This window comes from Erigeron canadensis, chromosome 6 (assembly GCF_010389155.1).
Source record: "Erigeron canadensis isolate Cc75 chromosome 6, C_canadensis_v1, whole genome shotgun sequence".
Classification (NCBI taxonomy): Eukaryota; Viridiplantae; Streptophyta; class Magnoliopsida; order Asterales; family Asteraceae; genus Erigeron; species Erigeron canadensis.
Genome location: NC_057766.1, coordinates 20,983,466 through 20,998,329, shown reverse-complemented (window position 1 = coordinate 20,998,329; position 14,864 = coordinate 20,983,466). Strand labels below are relative to the sequence as shown.

Genomic DNA, 14,864 nt, shown 5'->3' with positions numbered 1-14,864 from the left:
TCTTCTAATCTACACTCTATTGGCTCGTAAAACGTCCGTAAGCACTCGTTTTGCTCCAAAAACTTCGTTTTCTTCAGATTAGCGCTTAGGTATCTGTTATCAACCTGAAACACTAACAAATACTATAAACGCACCAAATGTATACGAAAAACGAATCTTAAACATCGATAATCGACTACTTAAGCTATGGGAAATGGGAATAAAATATGACATATCACACACCTTGAGGACAAGGTGTGTTTTGGGGGAGGGAGTAATGATATGAATCTGATAGAATGATATGAAATAAAAGTATAAGGGTGTTAAGTGTGTTTTTTAATAGTTTCTTATTCTTGGTAACTACTTGTTCACCAAGTTAGGTTAATATTAGGTTAAGTCTATTAATAAGGCCTTGCAGCCATTGTGTTTAGGCAGGAAAATATGTGTCGGTTCTTTATGAACTATTAGAAGTTACTTGACTAAAACCAGTTGTGGAGTTGCTGGAGCTCTAATCCAGTTATTTACCTATCACTCAATTATCGTTTCTTTGTGTTTACTGTTGTGTTACTTATGTTTCTTCTGCATAATCAGTTTGGTTCATATCATAATGCCATACACCTCTCACCTCGTCAATGTTCACCTTTACCTTTAAAATCCAGCATGGTGGGAGTTTGGAAAAATATTACCAAACTAAACTCCCACCTTGTCTCTTTTGATATTGCTTTCGAGTCCTTGTTCACGGGTAAGGTTGGAAACGACAACAATATCAGACTCTGGCTTGACTCCTAGAATGGTAACGCACCGCTCTCTTCTTCCTATCCGGACCTGTTCAGATTGGAGAAGCACAAATCTTGTCTCATACAAGACCAAGACCGCTACAAGAGAGAGGGTTTGTCCTCTCGCTGGGAATGGCAATGGAAACACAATCCTTCATCTTCTGTGGAACTTCAACAACTACAAGACCTACTGTCCCATACTTCACAACTCTCACTCTCTGACTTAGAAGATTCTTGGAAATGGCTACACAAAAAGCTCACCTCGGACCCCATTTCTGGACCTTCCCCTGGAATAATCTTGCACCTTTAAGAACCAATGTTTTGGGCTGGAGAATCGAGCTAAATCGATTCCCCACAGCAGACCAGCTGATACAAAGAAATATCCCCCAAGTCCAACCAACTTGTTCACTCTGTCGTAACCATAATGAAACAGCAACACACCTCTTCATTGACTGTAATTTTGCGAACTCTCTATGGTCATACATCCTCTCCTGGTGTCGTCTACCTCTGATCAAGCCACAAAGCTGTCGTGATCTTTTCGAGTTAACTACAGCAGCCTCCATACCAACTCAAAAATAGAAAATCTTCAATGTAATCCTTTTAGCATATTGCTGGATTATTTGGAAATCTAGGAATCAGGCAATCTTCTCCAACAAAGCTCCATCACTCAGATTGGCTTTCAAAGAAATAAAGTCACTCAGCTATCTCTGGATAACACAACGATCATCACGACCCGGACTTGATTGGACAAATTGGAGTACTTTTAGCTTAGACGATGTTGTATAACCGATCTGTCGTCTGTATATTTTCCCTTGTATCCTAGCTTCTCGCTAATTTTGATCTCTTTAATAATATTGAACATAGTTTTGATCTCTTTAATAATATTGAACGTTCAAAAAAAATAAAATTAATTAAACTTTATCTATGAAATTACTATATTATCTCTATACCTTTTAATTAAATACTAGTTTTCATGGTTCTCAAACAATTTTATAGTTAGTCAAAAGGGAAAATGAGAACAAAAATAATATCGACAGATATGAAAACTAGAATTTCATTCATTAATATGTATAAGGTTAATATTGAAATTGTATAAATACACTTTAATTGATTAATTATCAATTAAAAAACAAAAATCCCAATAATACTTTGTTCAGTTAAAAGCTCCATGGATAAATAACAATCTAAATAAATAGATCCCCATTAATATCTCAATCATATATATCGAACTAGAGTGCAGCGGGTATCCCCAAAGCAAGTGTTTGTTTGTTTAAAGTGACCCCATGATTTTTTAATCTGGGTGATAAAAGTGATATCCCAAAGCAAGTGTTTGTTTGTTAGAAAACTCTTAAAAAAAGTGTTTGTTAGAAGAGACATTATTTCCAATGATTTATAATCTGGGTGATAAAAGTCATCCCAAAGCTAGCACGTGTTTGTTTGTTAGAAAACTATTAAAAAAAGTGTTTGTTAGAAGAGACATATTATCATTTTCCATGATTTTTTAAATCTGGGTGATAAAATTGATCGATCCCAAAGCACATGTTTGTTTGTTAGAAAACTCTTAAAAAGAAGTGTTTGTTAGTAGGGTCACAGTCTAGTAGACTTGATGAAAGCTACAATTAAATATCAACCATCACTCGCACATATCGGAACTTATACTTGAAGTCTGGAATATAATATATCCGACATGTTACTCCAAAGCAGTCAACGTTTACTTCGCCAGGTGCCCAGGCCGGTACGCTTTTTCCGATGGTCGCACATGCGTACTGTCATGTTATTTCAAACTCAATGTTTACAGCTAGCTTCTTCAGGTACGACCGTCCCAGAGGTCGATTACACTCTCTCCTGATCGACTCCTCTTTTATATCTGTATATATATACACGTATATATCTATTTGACATGCAAGAAAACTAAGGATTCTTTTTAAGTTTTATACCCATTTCATATACTTTTCTACTTTCATGTATTCAAATTATAATTTACACACATAAATCGGTCATAAAAACAGTTGTTTTACTAATCCAAATCCAATACAATAAAACTATCAAAAGCTGTGATCCATCGTTGTCGACCAAAGAATCTACTGTGTACGAGCATCATCGTCCAAGTAAGGTTTATGATTACACTTACTTAGTAGTTTATATTAATTTGTTATATTTATATTGGGAAATGATATTCGTACCACGACTTTTGATGGATGTACCACAACGTACAAGTTTTACAACTGATTATACAAACCAGTATTGCACAGTTGTGGTAAATCTATCAAAATAAGTGGTACTAATATCACTTCCCATTTATATTATATTGTGTTGTAATGTTGTTTTGGGTCATCATCATCTAGATATAATTAATTATACATAATCCGGTTTACGGGCCACGTTATATGTAGTTTTTGGTTTCCGGTCAGGACCACAACTACATACACCGTCTCAGTTTTTGGCCAACGATGGTCCCCGTACTATGTAGTATTCAATATGTTAGATTTGGATGACATGAATTTAGTTTTTTTGTAGTGTTACCTAGGTGCATAACTTTAATATATATATATATATTTGAAAAATACAAAAAACTTCATAAAAATTAATTAAATTCTTATTATTTTCAAATGTCGATCTCTAGCTAGCTACTCGATCAAATGGATACTTCAGGCCCTTCCAGCAGCAACGCCGTGATTGAAGAAGGTATACATGGTAGACATTATCCTTTTGATCATTAATTTAATTATATTTATAATATATATGTTCTAATTAGACCTCGACAATGCCTATACAGTATCGGAGAAGCTTAAAAATACCTACGATAATTCGCTAACGCCTATGGTTGTGGGGGCTGGAGCTAACACAACGAACATCAGCATCCCAGAAAAAGAAATAGGTAAGATAGCAATATCTTTAAACTTTATGATGAATCTCTCATTAATCTAATTGTTGTCATCAATTAATCTTCTCTCATATCAATAACTAGCTAGGCTAGAACCCCATTGGAATTTGTTACTAATTTATTCACAATTTAAGTTGTGTTAGAAAAAGTTTGTACTTAGAAGTGTGAATAATTTTCAAAAATCATAATTTCTACACATTTATATGTATTAACAAAATGTTTACATCTAAATGTGTGAATAAGTGTCAAAAATTAGAAGTGTTAATGGTAATTTGTAACACCTAATTTTTTTCACGTTCCCTTCGCGTGAAGAAATTCAAGGTTACAACTTGGCTTTTCACATTTCTAAATGTGAACAATTAATATATTTTTACACACTTGAAAGTGTGAGCTCATTTCCCCATATATATAAGTGTGAAAAAACTGAAAAATTTTAAATTATTTCACACATTTAAATGTGGGTTATTTATATACATATATAAATTTGAAAAAATTTAAAAATTTGTTCACACTTTTTCAAAGTAAATATGGGCGAATGAAATATTTGTTGTAATACATGGTAGACATTATCCTTTTGATCATTAATTTAATTATATATAAACGTGTAATGTGTGTGATTTTTTTTCAAATTTCTATATGGGAGTAGAAATCTATGTACCTTATGATAAGGGAGTGATTGTAATAATTATACATGTAGGAGGAGGTTCACACCAATTTACCCCAGACACTAGTCAGGTGCCTACATATAATGGAACAGGAGTTTCACAACAGTATAACCCACACCCTAGTCACTTTGTGTCTATTAAGCTCTCCAGTCAAACCAACTATAAGCTCTGGAAAAAACAAATGATGTGCCTCTTGGAGTACCATGATATGCTTAGTTACGTTCATCACGGAACGATAAACCCCATGGATCAATGGAATAAGTCCAAGGATACACTTGTGAAAGGATGGATCTTTGGAACATTAAGTGAAGATGTGCTCACCACTGTTTTAGACCTCGACAATGCCTATACAGTATGGGAGAAGCTTAAGTTAATCTACGATAATTCGCTAATGCCAACGGTTGTGGCGGCTGGAGTTTTCACAACTAACATCAGCATCCCAGTAGATCCAACAGAAATAGGTAAGATAGCAATATCTTCGTCAAACTTTATGATGAATCTCTCATTAATTAAATTGTTGTCATCAATTAATCTTCTCTCATATCAATAACTAGGCTAGAACCCCATTGGAATTTCATTTTGTTTATTATTTTGTGGCACTACTACTATTCTATTAAACTAACAGTTGTCATCTTCTCTTTTTTTTTTTTTTTTTTTTTAATTTAAATAGCTTTGGCAGAGTACATACCATTAAATAGAGCTATTCTAAGCGGTGACTGGAAAAATGCCCAAGAGTTTTTCGAAAAGGAGCCAGCTTCATTGACGGCCAAAATCACTAGGGAAGGTGATAGCCCACTTCAAATTGCAGTCGTTACATGTCATGATAACCCGGGTTTTGTTGAAAATCTCGTTAAGCTTATAGACGCGGAATCACTTCGAAGTGACATGTGTTATAATGAAGGCACAGTCCTGAATGTACTGCACCGTGCTGCAATAGTTGGCAACACGGAGGCTGCAAAGATACTCGTGGAGAAAAACCCGTCTTTGTTATTTATTGTTGACGGACAGGGTTACTTACCTATCGCTAGAGCTATTTACAGTTATAAAACCTCAACTTCCCTCTACTTGTTTGAGGCTTGCAAAATACATAAATATATCGCCAAAAGTAATGGTTATATTAATCCTTTTGAGGGGGTACACGGTTTAATGATTCTCAGTGGAGTGATTGCTCTGGGACTTCTTGGTTAGTTATAAACAAATTTAATTTCTATTTCTATTTCTACTACGTTAGACACTTAATTATCGAACTATCGACCAATTAATAAGAGTCGACTTGCTTCTATATATAAGATATAATAACAATAATAATAATGCTTTAATGCATAAGAGCCATTTAAAAAAATAATAATAATGATAAACCTTAATTTATAGTATGTTAGCTTTATCCGTTGACTCTTAATTACTTATCAAAAACACCTATATTATGCATATTTATTCTAGTCCAGAAAACCTTCTATTTGACATCTAACATATAGTACTTAGTTAAAAGTCACGTACATGCATGCATCTTTAGTTTCCTACATATTGTAATTGTAATTATAATTGCTATAAGCAGATATTGCTTTGGAGTTGATCAAGGATTACCCTGACTTGGCAAAAACAAAGGACTTCACTTCATTATATTCTCCATTGAATTGTATAGTGAATAAACGAGATGGGTATTATAGTGCAACGAGATACAACTTCTACCAAAGATTTGTTTACTCTTGTAAGTTTTATCACTTGTCAGTAATTTATCTAAGAGAAAAAAACCCGACTTGGAAACACAGTTTAACACTTTAACCTACAAATTTCGGGTTTTCACCAGCCAGCAAATTAAATCCCAAGATATATAGGGAGCGGTTTCTTTTTTCATACGAGTTTATAAAATCTCAGGCATAGCTTGTGAGTCGACAAAATCCCAAGGTTTGGAGGATTTTGTCAGCTCGCAGGCTCTACCAAGGATTTGGTCAACTTGCAGTGTAAATATGCTTAAAACTCGTTAAATTTTTTGGTTTAAGATGTAATACAATTTCGTGAGGTACTGCAAGCTAGCAATTTATGTAAGAGTGTGGTAAATCTAGGTAGCTGTGATAGCAATTTATGTAAGAGTGGGTAAATCTAGGTAGCTATGATGTATCACATCAGGGTCAGGAAGTGAATTTCGACGCTCCTATGCAAGACCGAATTTGAAAAATAGGGTCCATATAACAAAAAAAGATATATCTATCTATCTATCTATCTATCTATCTATCTATCTATCTATCTATATATATATATATATTACGATAATTAGTTAATTACTATAGATATACAAGTGTAAAAAAATGTAGTAAATGTTTATAGAAATTCACTAAACACGAAATATTTTTGTCATATAAGCAGTTTGAACTTACCATTTTTTTCATTATTCGTCGAATATTAGTCTCTTTACAAAAACTGCATTTATTTTTATTTTTAATATTTTTAATTTTATAAAATAATGATTTCATAATATATATCTACATTATACTAATATATAACTAAGAATTTTTATAAAATGTGGGTCCGTCTTAAAATCGGGTCTCGTGCGCTTGCCTATATAGCACTTGTTAAGATCCTCCACTCTATATCACTACTTGAGAGTGATGGGGTTAGCAGCAACAAAATCAAATAGAATTGTGATGACCCATTCGATCTGGCGTCTTTTAACGATTATTATTATTATTATTATTTTCTAGAATAGTGATACAAACCTAATACAACTTAACTCCATCCATGCAACCCATACATCTAGTCTGCGCCGATCACAGTATTTTGGGTTTCTTAAGCGAGTGGTCATGTGAGCTGGTGAAACTTTGGTTAAATATCGAGTATTGCGATGCGAATACACATACACACATACACGAGAGAAAGTACCAGCGCGGTGCGGCGGTAAGATGGTGGAGGTGATAGGTCATAAAGTGTGATAGGTCATAGGAGGTGATATGGTGGTAATTATGAGTTAAATGCTCGCACAATGTGGCAGTGAGATGGTGGGGGTGATAGGTCATAGATTGTGATAAGTCATCATAGGTGATCGATCATAGGGGTAATAGGTCATATAAGTGATTGGTGATGTAGTGATCTATGTGACGGGCTCCGCCCTTAGCCGTACTGGCTTCACCCTCAGATTTAAAAATTGGTCAAAAATATATCGAATGACCTCTCTAATAAAAGAGCATGGAATTTTACATTCATATAATTTTTATAATTTATCGATGTACGGTTTTTAAAATAAAAGATTTTAAATGAATTAAACGAACAAAATGATTTATAGAGAAGAGAGAAAAAAAATGAATGATTGAGATTTGAAGAAAGAGATGAAAATGAGTGATTGAAAGTAATGTATGTTGTAACTACTTAAATTAAGGGTATTATAGGTATATTAGATAAAGATATTTAAATTGATGAATATATAAGGAGTATTTTTGAGTTTTTACTTAAAGTTAAAAATTTTGGAGAGAAAAAATTCTTTATAGATTAAGCTCATTTGGGAAAACACAACACAGTTTTTTGTTAATGCGATATTTTCTGTGAATTTTAACACAGCACAGCTTCAAATAAGTTCTCAGGATATCCTTCAGTTCACCTCCTTACCTAGTGAAAACTTGAGTTGGCTAAAAGTTAAGGATTGAGATTCCCTAAAGTTATACTAACTTTATAGGTAAAGTTAGGATCATCTCTACCATTGAATTAAAACCAAAGATTAAGATTTAAAAATAAGTTTTTTAATTTTAACCATTGATTTTAATCCAATGGTCTATATCCATCAACTTTACCTATAAAGTTGATATTAAGTTTAGAGAATCTCAATCCAAAAGTTAAACTCTCACGTGGAGTATTATCATTTAATTCCAACCAAATAATGATAATTTAATTATTTTTTATATGCTAGTTGTTATTTAGTCTGTGATCTAATTAACCATGCATGTACGTACGTGGATCATAATAAGATGCCTAAATGACTAACATTAATTGGACACTTTTCCTTCGGCAAAATGAAAATGCTACTTTAGACACTCATACTAGATTTACTTTTTATTATGCAAAATGATCATGATCTGACTAATTACTGTTTTTGCTACCAAGATATACCAACTGGGAACAACATTGTTGACAATCCAGCTAACATGCAGCGAGATATTGAGAACGCCGAGACTTATTGCACCAAGTACAACAGGAGCTACTATTATACCGGTATCATATATATATATATAAGCTATTTTTTGTATATGGGAAAGGGGTTAATTAGAACTCAAAAGTGAGATTAGAGTACTTAACTCTATCACTCTTAGAAGCAGAATTCCAAATTTATCGGTCATGCAAAAAAAATTTTAATAATCAAATTGTTCAAGAACAAACCATTAATCAAGGAACGAAACTATAAAGATTTTTATGACAAAATAAATGTCAATTTTTTATAAACTAAATATGAAACTAAAGATATGTATTTTAAAACCAAAAAACCTTGTAAATATATATTTTAAAATTACCATAGATCTTATATCTATGAGAATCATGACTTGCGTTTATAACTGACCTTCTGTAGCCACATAGAATACACCACCATACCGATCTTTCATACTCGTATAAATTTATTAAATATGGGAGCTAGGCCACGTAAGATATTCTTTGATTGCATGCATTCACGAATATTGATGCCGACACAACATCATCCAATATATATAGCCGCAGTATATATTATCATCGTTCTCCACGTTATATTATCAACGGAAATCGAAAGTTCATTAGTCAAACCTAGTGCACCAATCCTCACCAAACAACGGATTTTCTAACAAACTTCTGGAGATCCCCAACACTCAGCGGTCCACCCTTGTATCACCTAAGCTTTGATCAGACTCGTAAAAAAGTTAATTCTTATTTTATATCAAGTTATATCATTGAAAAGTTTGTTTAAAATCAAACTTATTTATGTATTTTATATCAAGTGTTATAGAATATATATATATATAATAAAAATATTTGTCGTCAAAGTTAAGACACCGGCTAAAATGGAGTATTTAACATGGTTTCCTTGAAATAGATCACCGCATGGTATATAACAGCAGTGTACCACAGTACCGTAGGACTTTGACCCACACTTAATTAACTAAAAAGTTGGTGTGTGATGTGTCTATGTAAATGAATTTTGTATTTTTGTGTATTAGCTATTTGTATTATGATGAACTAATTCAAACCATCTTGGACGTTTGAATATATAAAGTTCGGAATCCTTAATGGCGCGTTTATATGGAAGTTGTTTTCCACTTTTGTTTTTCAACAAAATATAGAAAATAGGAAACGCTTTGTAAAAACTTCCAATAAAACAGAAAATATAGTTTTTCACTTTTCTAGACTTTTTCTTTAAAACATGTTTATAATTTTTTAAAAAACACTTTTTCATTCCCACTTTTTCGTTTTATATTTTTTAAATTTTTAAAACCTCAAATTATATTAAATCTCCCCTTACACCCCTGTCCCTACCCCAGTCACCCCTCAACCCCGCCCCAGCTCACCCAAACCTCTCACTTAACTAAATATATTAAAACATGTTTATAATATAGAAAATGAAAATATCATTTTTTAGTTTTGAATGCGTTTTTAAAAATTTTATTATTAATATAGATATGGAAAACTCCTTCAATTTTAAGTAAAATTAGAAATGAAGAACTAGAATAAATTTTCGAAAACTAAATGCGCACTAACACTTTTGTCCTCGCCTTTAAGGCCATTTGATGATTATTAAGGGTTCTTTCTACGTAGTTCTTTAAAAAGCACAAGAAAATCAAGCTGAGCCTACGTACCTTATGTTTGTGTACCAAAGTTGTTAAGAACCCACTTTGTTCAATAAAACTTCCATATGTGTCATATTTGTGGTGGTATTGTTTGACTACATCTAATGCTAAATTGCTAATATATTCTGGAGTAAACGACATAAATCGTCCCTGTGATTTACTCAAAAAAGTCACGTTTCATTTTTGTGGTTCAATAACGTTATGGATCGTCCTTTATAGGAGGATCACGTTCATGTTTCGTCCTTTGACTTGTTGACCGTCAACCTCCCTCCATTAACCCCTCACGTGCCTCCCACGTGAGGGTATTTGAGTCTTTTCTAAAGCTAAAGGACCAATGATGATTTTTTTCATCAACTTTTCTGCAAACCTAATATCTAAATTTATATCACACAGACCACTAACCATATCTACATCTATCTCTAAAATATATATCTAGATTATCACATACATATATTAGTATTACTGTATATGAATAAGTAGCAACAAATGAAAGATAAATACTATACATCAGGCAAAACATCATGATTGAAAACCATAATTTCAATCACAAAGGTGTCACCAGAATTCACAAAACCATTAAAAAAAAACAAATCTATGGCAAAATGAATTCACTTTTTAAAAGAAGCACTACAACGACGGTCTTTATTTCTTGTTGTTGTGGTGATGGTCGGTGAATAGATCTGGGGGTGGCTATCACTACAACTATGCGTATCAGAGATCTGCGGTGAGACCATCGGCGATGGAGAGCTGACGACAAAACTATTAATCAGATGAGTTTCAGATCTGTGAGTTGGAGGAAGGAGATGAAGACGGTGACGATGTTCTTCCCGAAAACTATTCCAGTGAGGCTAATTTCGGCCACTTTTCGCTACCGCCAGCTTCATTTTCTTTCTCACCGCCGTAGCAATCCTTCGCCACAACTGCTTCCCTTCCTCCCCAGTTTTCCGGCCGTTGCATCCCTCGCTACTCTCCACTACGAACAATATTTTATCTCTGATTTAATACCTCTATAACTCTGTATTTATGTTTCTTTCTTTATTATTCTGACTTATTACAATAAAGTAATAAGGTGGCTGGAATTTCGATGTGTAATTTGTGGGTTTAAAAGTTACTTACTTTTGATTTAGGAATAGAAATTTTAGATATAGAGATTAGGTAGGTATATATGATTTTAGGGGTTTTGAATAAAATGTAAATATTTGGAGATCAGGTGATGAGTATTTGGTTTTAGCGTTTTCTAGATTGAAGATGCAAAAGAGTGGTGATGGTGAGTCTTTTATACAATTAACTTGAATGTATAGTATTTTATGTGTTTGTCTCAGCATAAGATATCCAGTCAAACTATCACCTACGGTCCTTTAGCTTTCAAAAAGACTAATACACCCCTCACGTGGGAGGCACGTGAGGGGGTTAACGGAGGGAGGTTGACGGTCAACAAGTCAAAGGACGAAACATGAACGTTATCTTTCTGTAAAGGACGATCCATGATATTGAACCACAAGGATGAAACGTGACTATTTGAGTAAACCACGGGGACGATTTATGTCGTTTACTCTATATTCTGATATTTGATTTGTGATCTCTTGTGTAGTCATGCGGAGGATTTATGTCTATATCTGGAAAGCTGCATTATCACATGGTAAGAAACTTATTAAGTGGTGATTCTCTCAAAGGCAATACTCTGTTTCTCTTAGAGTGGCATTTCACAGGATGCTCTAACATGAGTTTTATAATTTGGGATTTACGAAAGAAAACAAATTTAAATGATCGAGGTTTAAGCTATATTAACAACATATTTTATGTGTCGGAATATATACAATAAACCCAAATGTATGTTAAATATATGAATATTCTTAAGGTGCAACTACTTTTTATAGTTATCATACAAAATACTAAGTGGGAAATATTTTTCTAGCTAGTTTTAATACAATTATGATTGAAAAAACGTTTATTACTTCAATTTTAGACTGATAATAATTAGGAATGTACATAGTTTATATTTAACGTTATGATTAATGATCAAAGCTTAAATAGTTACTCCCATAGGTGTAAATTGATGGGATTACCCTATCTCGGGTCCCTTTTTGGTGAGGTGTCTATGGTTCATCTAATTTGAGACATAGTTATATTAGGGTGTGTCAAGATGCATGTTTAGTTACTTTTTAGTTACGATGAAAGTTGTTGTCACATTAAAAAAAAAATTCATTTATTCACACTTTTTCAAAAAAAATGTGAAGAAATTTCTTAATTTATTCACGATTAAAAATGTTTAAAATGTATACACATATAAAAGTGTGAAAAATTTTTAAAAATTATAATTTTTTCACACTTATATATGTGGAAAGAAAAAATTCACACCTAAAAGTGTGAACAGATGTCAAATATATTCACACTTAAAAGTGTGAAAGTCAAATTGTATCACTTAATTTCTTCACACCTTCCTTGTCTGAAGAAATTTGGTGTTACAAGTTATATTTTACACTTTTAAGTGTAAACAATTTATATAGTTTTACACACTTGGAAGTGTGAACTTTTTTTCTCTCACATATATAAGTGTGAAAAATTTATAATTTTTTAAATTTATTTACAATTTTAAATATAAATACCTTTTAAACATTTTTAAGTGTGAACAAATTAAAAAAATTCTTCAGACTTTTTTAAAGTAAGTGTAAATAAATGACATTTTTGTTGTAGTGTCATTAATTGCCCTACTTTAATTTCCCTTTTGCAGTGCCACATATCAAGTGCCTTCTAGAAGATAAACTGAAACACCAAAAGTGTATGAAGATACTAGAGCGTCTATGTGATAATGTTAGTGAAATAAAGAATGCGGCGGATATTCTTTATCACATTGGTTTGCCATTTAATACAGCTGTAGCAAACGATATTCCTGAGGCCGTTGCAACAATCGTTAGATTTTTCCCACAGGCACTTTGGACTTGTCATACTAACGGTTTCTATATACAATATGTAGTAAGATACCGTTGTGAAAAGGTTTTGAACTATTTGGAAGATCGGGTTAATGGAAGCATAAATCTACTTCGGGCAGCCATTGACTCGAATGGTAATAATATCTTGCACTTGGCTGGAGAATTAGCACCTATAGATAAACTCAACATGGTTTCTGGTGCTGCTTTGCAAATGCAAAGGGAGGTACAATGGTTTAAGGTGAATATTACTTTTTCTCCCTTCTATTAATTAGAAAAGTTTCTTCAAGTTTATTAACATGTGTTGAATTACAGAAAATAGAGAAATTTGTGCTTCCTATAGCCAAGGAAACCCCGAACAAAAATCTAGACACCCCAATTGAGGTTTTTCGGAAAGAGCACATGACACTAAAAAAAGAAGGTGAAGAGTGGTTGAAAAAGACAGCAGATTCGTACACAATCACGGCCGCCCTCATTATTACTATAGTTTTTGCAGCAGCCATTACTGTACCAGGTGGAAACGATGACAAAACTGGGAAACCGAATTTTGAAACAAATGTCGGTTTCCTCATATTTGCTTTCTCAGATGCAATATCATTGTTCACATCTACTACATCGTTGTTGTTGTTTCTATCAATTCTCACAGCACGTTATCATGAGGATGACTTCCTCAACAATTTACCTAAGCGATTAATATTTGGCCTCATGATGCTATTCTTTTCAGTGACATCCATGATGGTAGCATTTAGTGCTACACTATATATTATGTTTGGACAGGGAAACACATGGATCCTAATTCCGATAGCCGCATTAACATGTCTGCCAATTGCTACATATGTGATATTACAGTTTCCGTTGCTTGTTGAGCTCACCTCTTCAACATATGGTCGCGGAATCTATAGGAAATCAGGTTACAGTAAAAACAAATAGCATCATCTGGCTAGCGGCCATGTCTGGATTCTAATTACTTCAGTTGTAACTTGTAAGAAAATAACTTTTGTAATTTGATAACGGGGTGCATTAATTATTTATGTGACAAATAAATTCTAGATGTGTTTTCTTATCAAGTCTTATAATTTGTAATGGCAATTACTGTTTGTTAATGAAATTATCTTTATATATATATTTGATGATCTAAAGAGATCATTATATGTTTATATGTTTGTTTATTATATTTGTTTGTTTTGCAGGTACATCATAACAATGATCTAAAGAGATCATTATATGTTTATATGTTTGTTTATTACATTTGATGGGCTACGCCCGTAGCGTAACAACCGTCATCATCTCTTATATCGCCGCTCGTTAAATCCATATCATTCTCATATGCGTCCGGTGACAAATATATATATATATATATATATATAGTTAGAATAATAGTTAATATTATTTTTTTTGTTATATTATCTAGAGGAGAACTGTGAGAGAAAGAGAGGCAGTTCTATTAATGGGAGATACAACCGAAGCCTTGTATTTATAGGCTAGAGAATAATGGTTTCTTATGTTATGCCTTGACCTTCAGACATGTTAAGCACTTGCTCACATAAACTGCTGCATCATTCTTCATCCTTGGCCACCAGAATAAATCTCAAAGGTCTTGATACATCTTGTCTATTCCTGGATGAATAGAATATCTTGATTTGTGCGCTTCGTCCATTATCAGGTTTCTTAATCCACCAAACACTGGTACCCATAGTCTGTCCGCAAAATAAAGTGCACCATCATCTCTTTGCTCAAATTGTGCTTCCATAGTTCGTAACCCTTCTTTTTCAATGTTTTCTTTCTTGATGGCTTCTACTTGCGCTCCAATAACCCTACTCCTCAAACTCTTGTGCACG

The 14,864-nt window shown here is 33.1% G+C and overlaps 1 protein-coding gene across 1 annotated transcript; it reads left to right on the top strand.

Annotated features, from left to right (window-relative positions):
- The first annotated feature begins 3,394 nt into the window (after positions 1-3,394).
- Positions 3,395-14,070, top strand: LOC122604452. Its single transcript, XM_043777345.1, has 8 exons — positions 3,395-3,440; positions 3,532-3,633; positions 4,337-4,765; positions 4,975-5,487; positions 5,860-6,012; positions 11,682-11,738; positions 12,831-13,267; positions 13,342-14,070. The coding sequence occupies exons 1-8, from the start codon at positions 3,395-3,397 to the stop codon at positions 13,954-13,956; spliced, it is 2,352 nt and encodes a 783-aa protein (XP_043633280.1). The 3' UTR covers positions 13,957-14,070.
- The last annotated feature ends 794 nt before the right edge of the window (positions 14,071-14,864 follow it).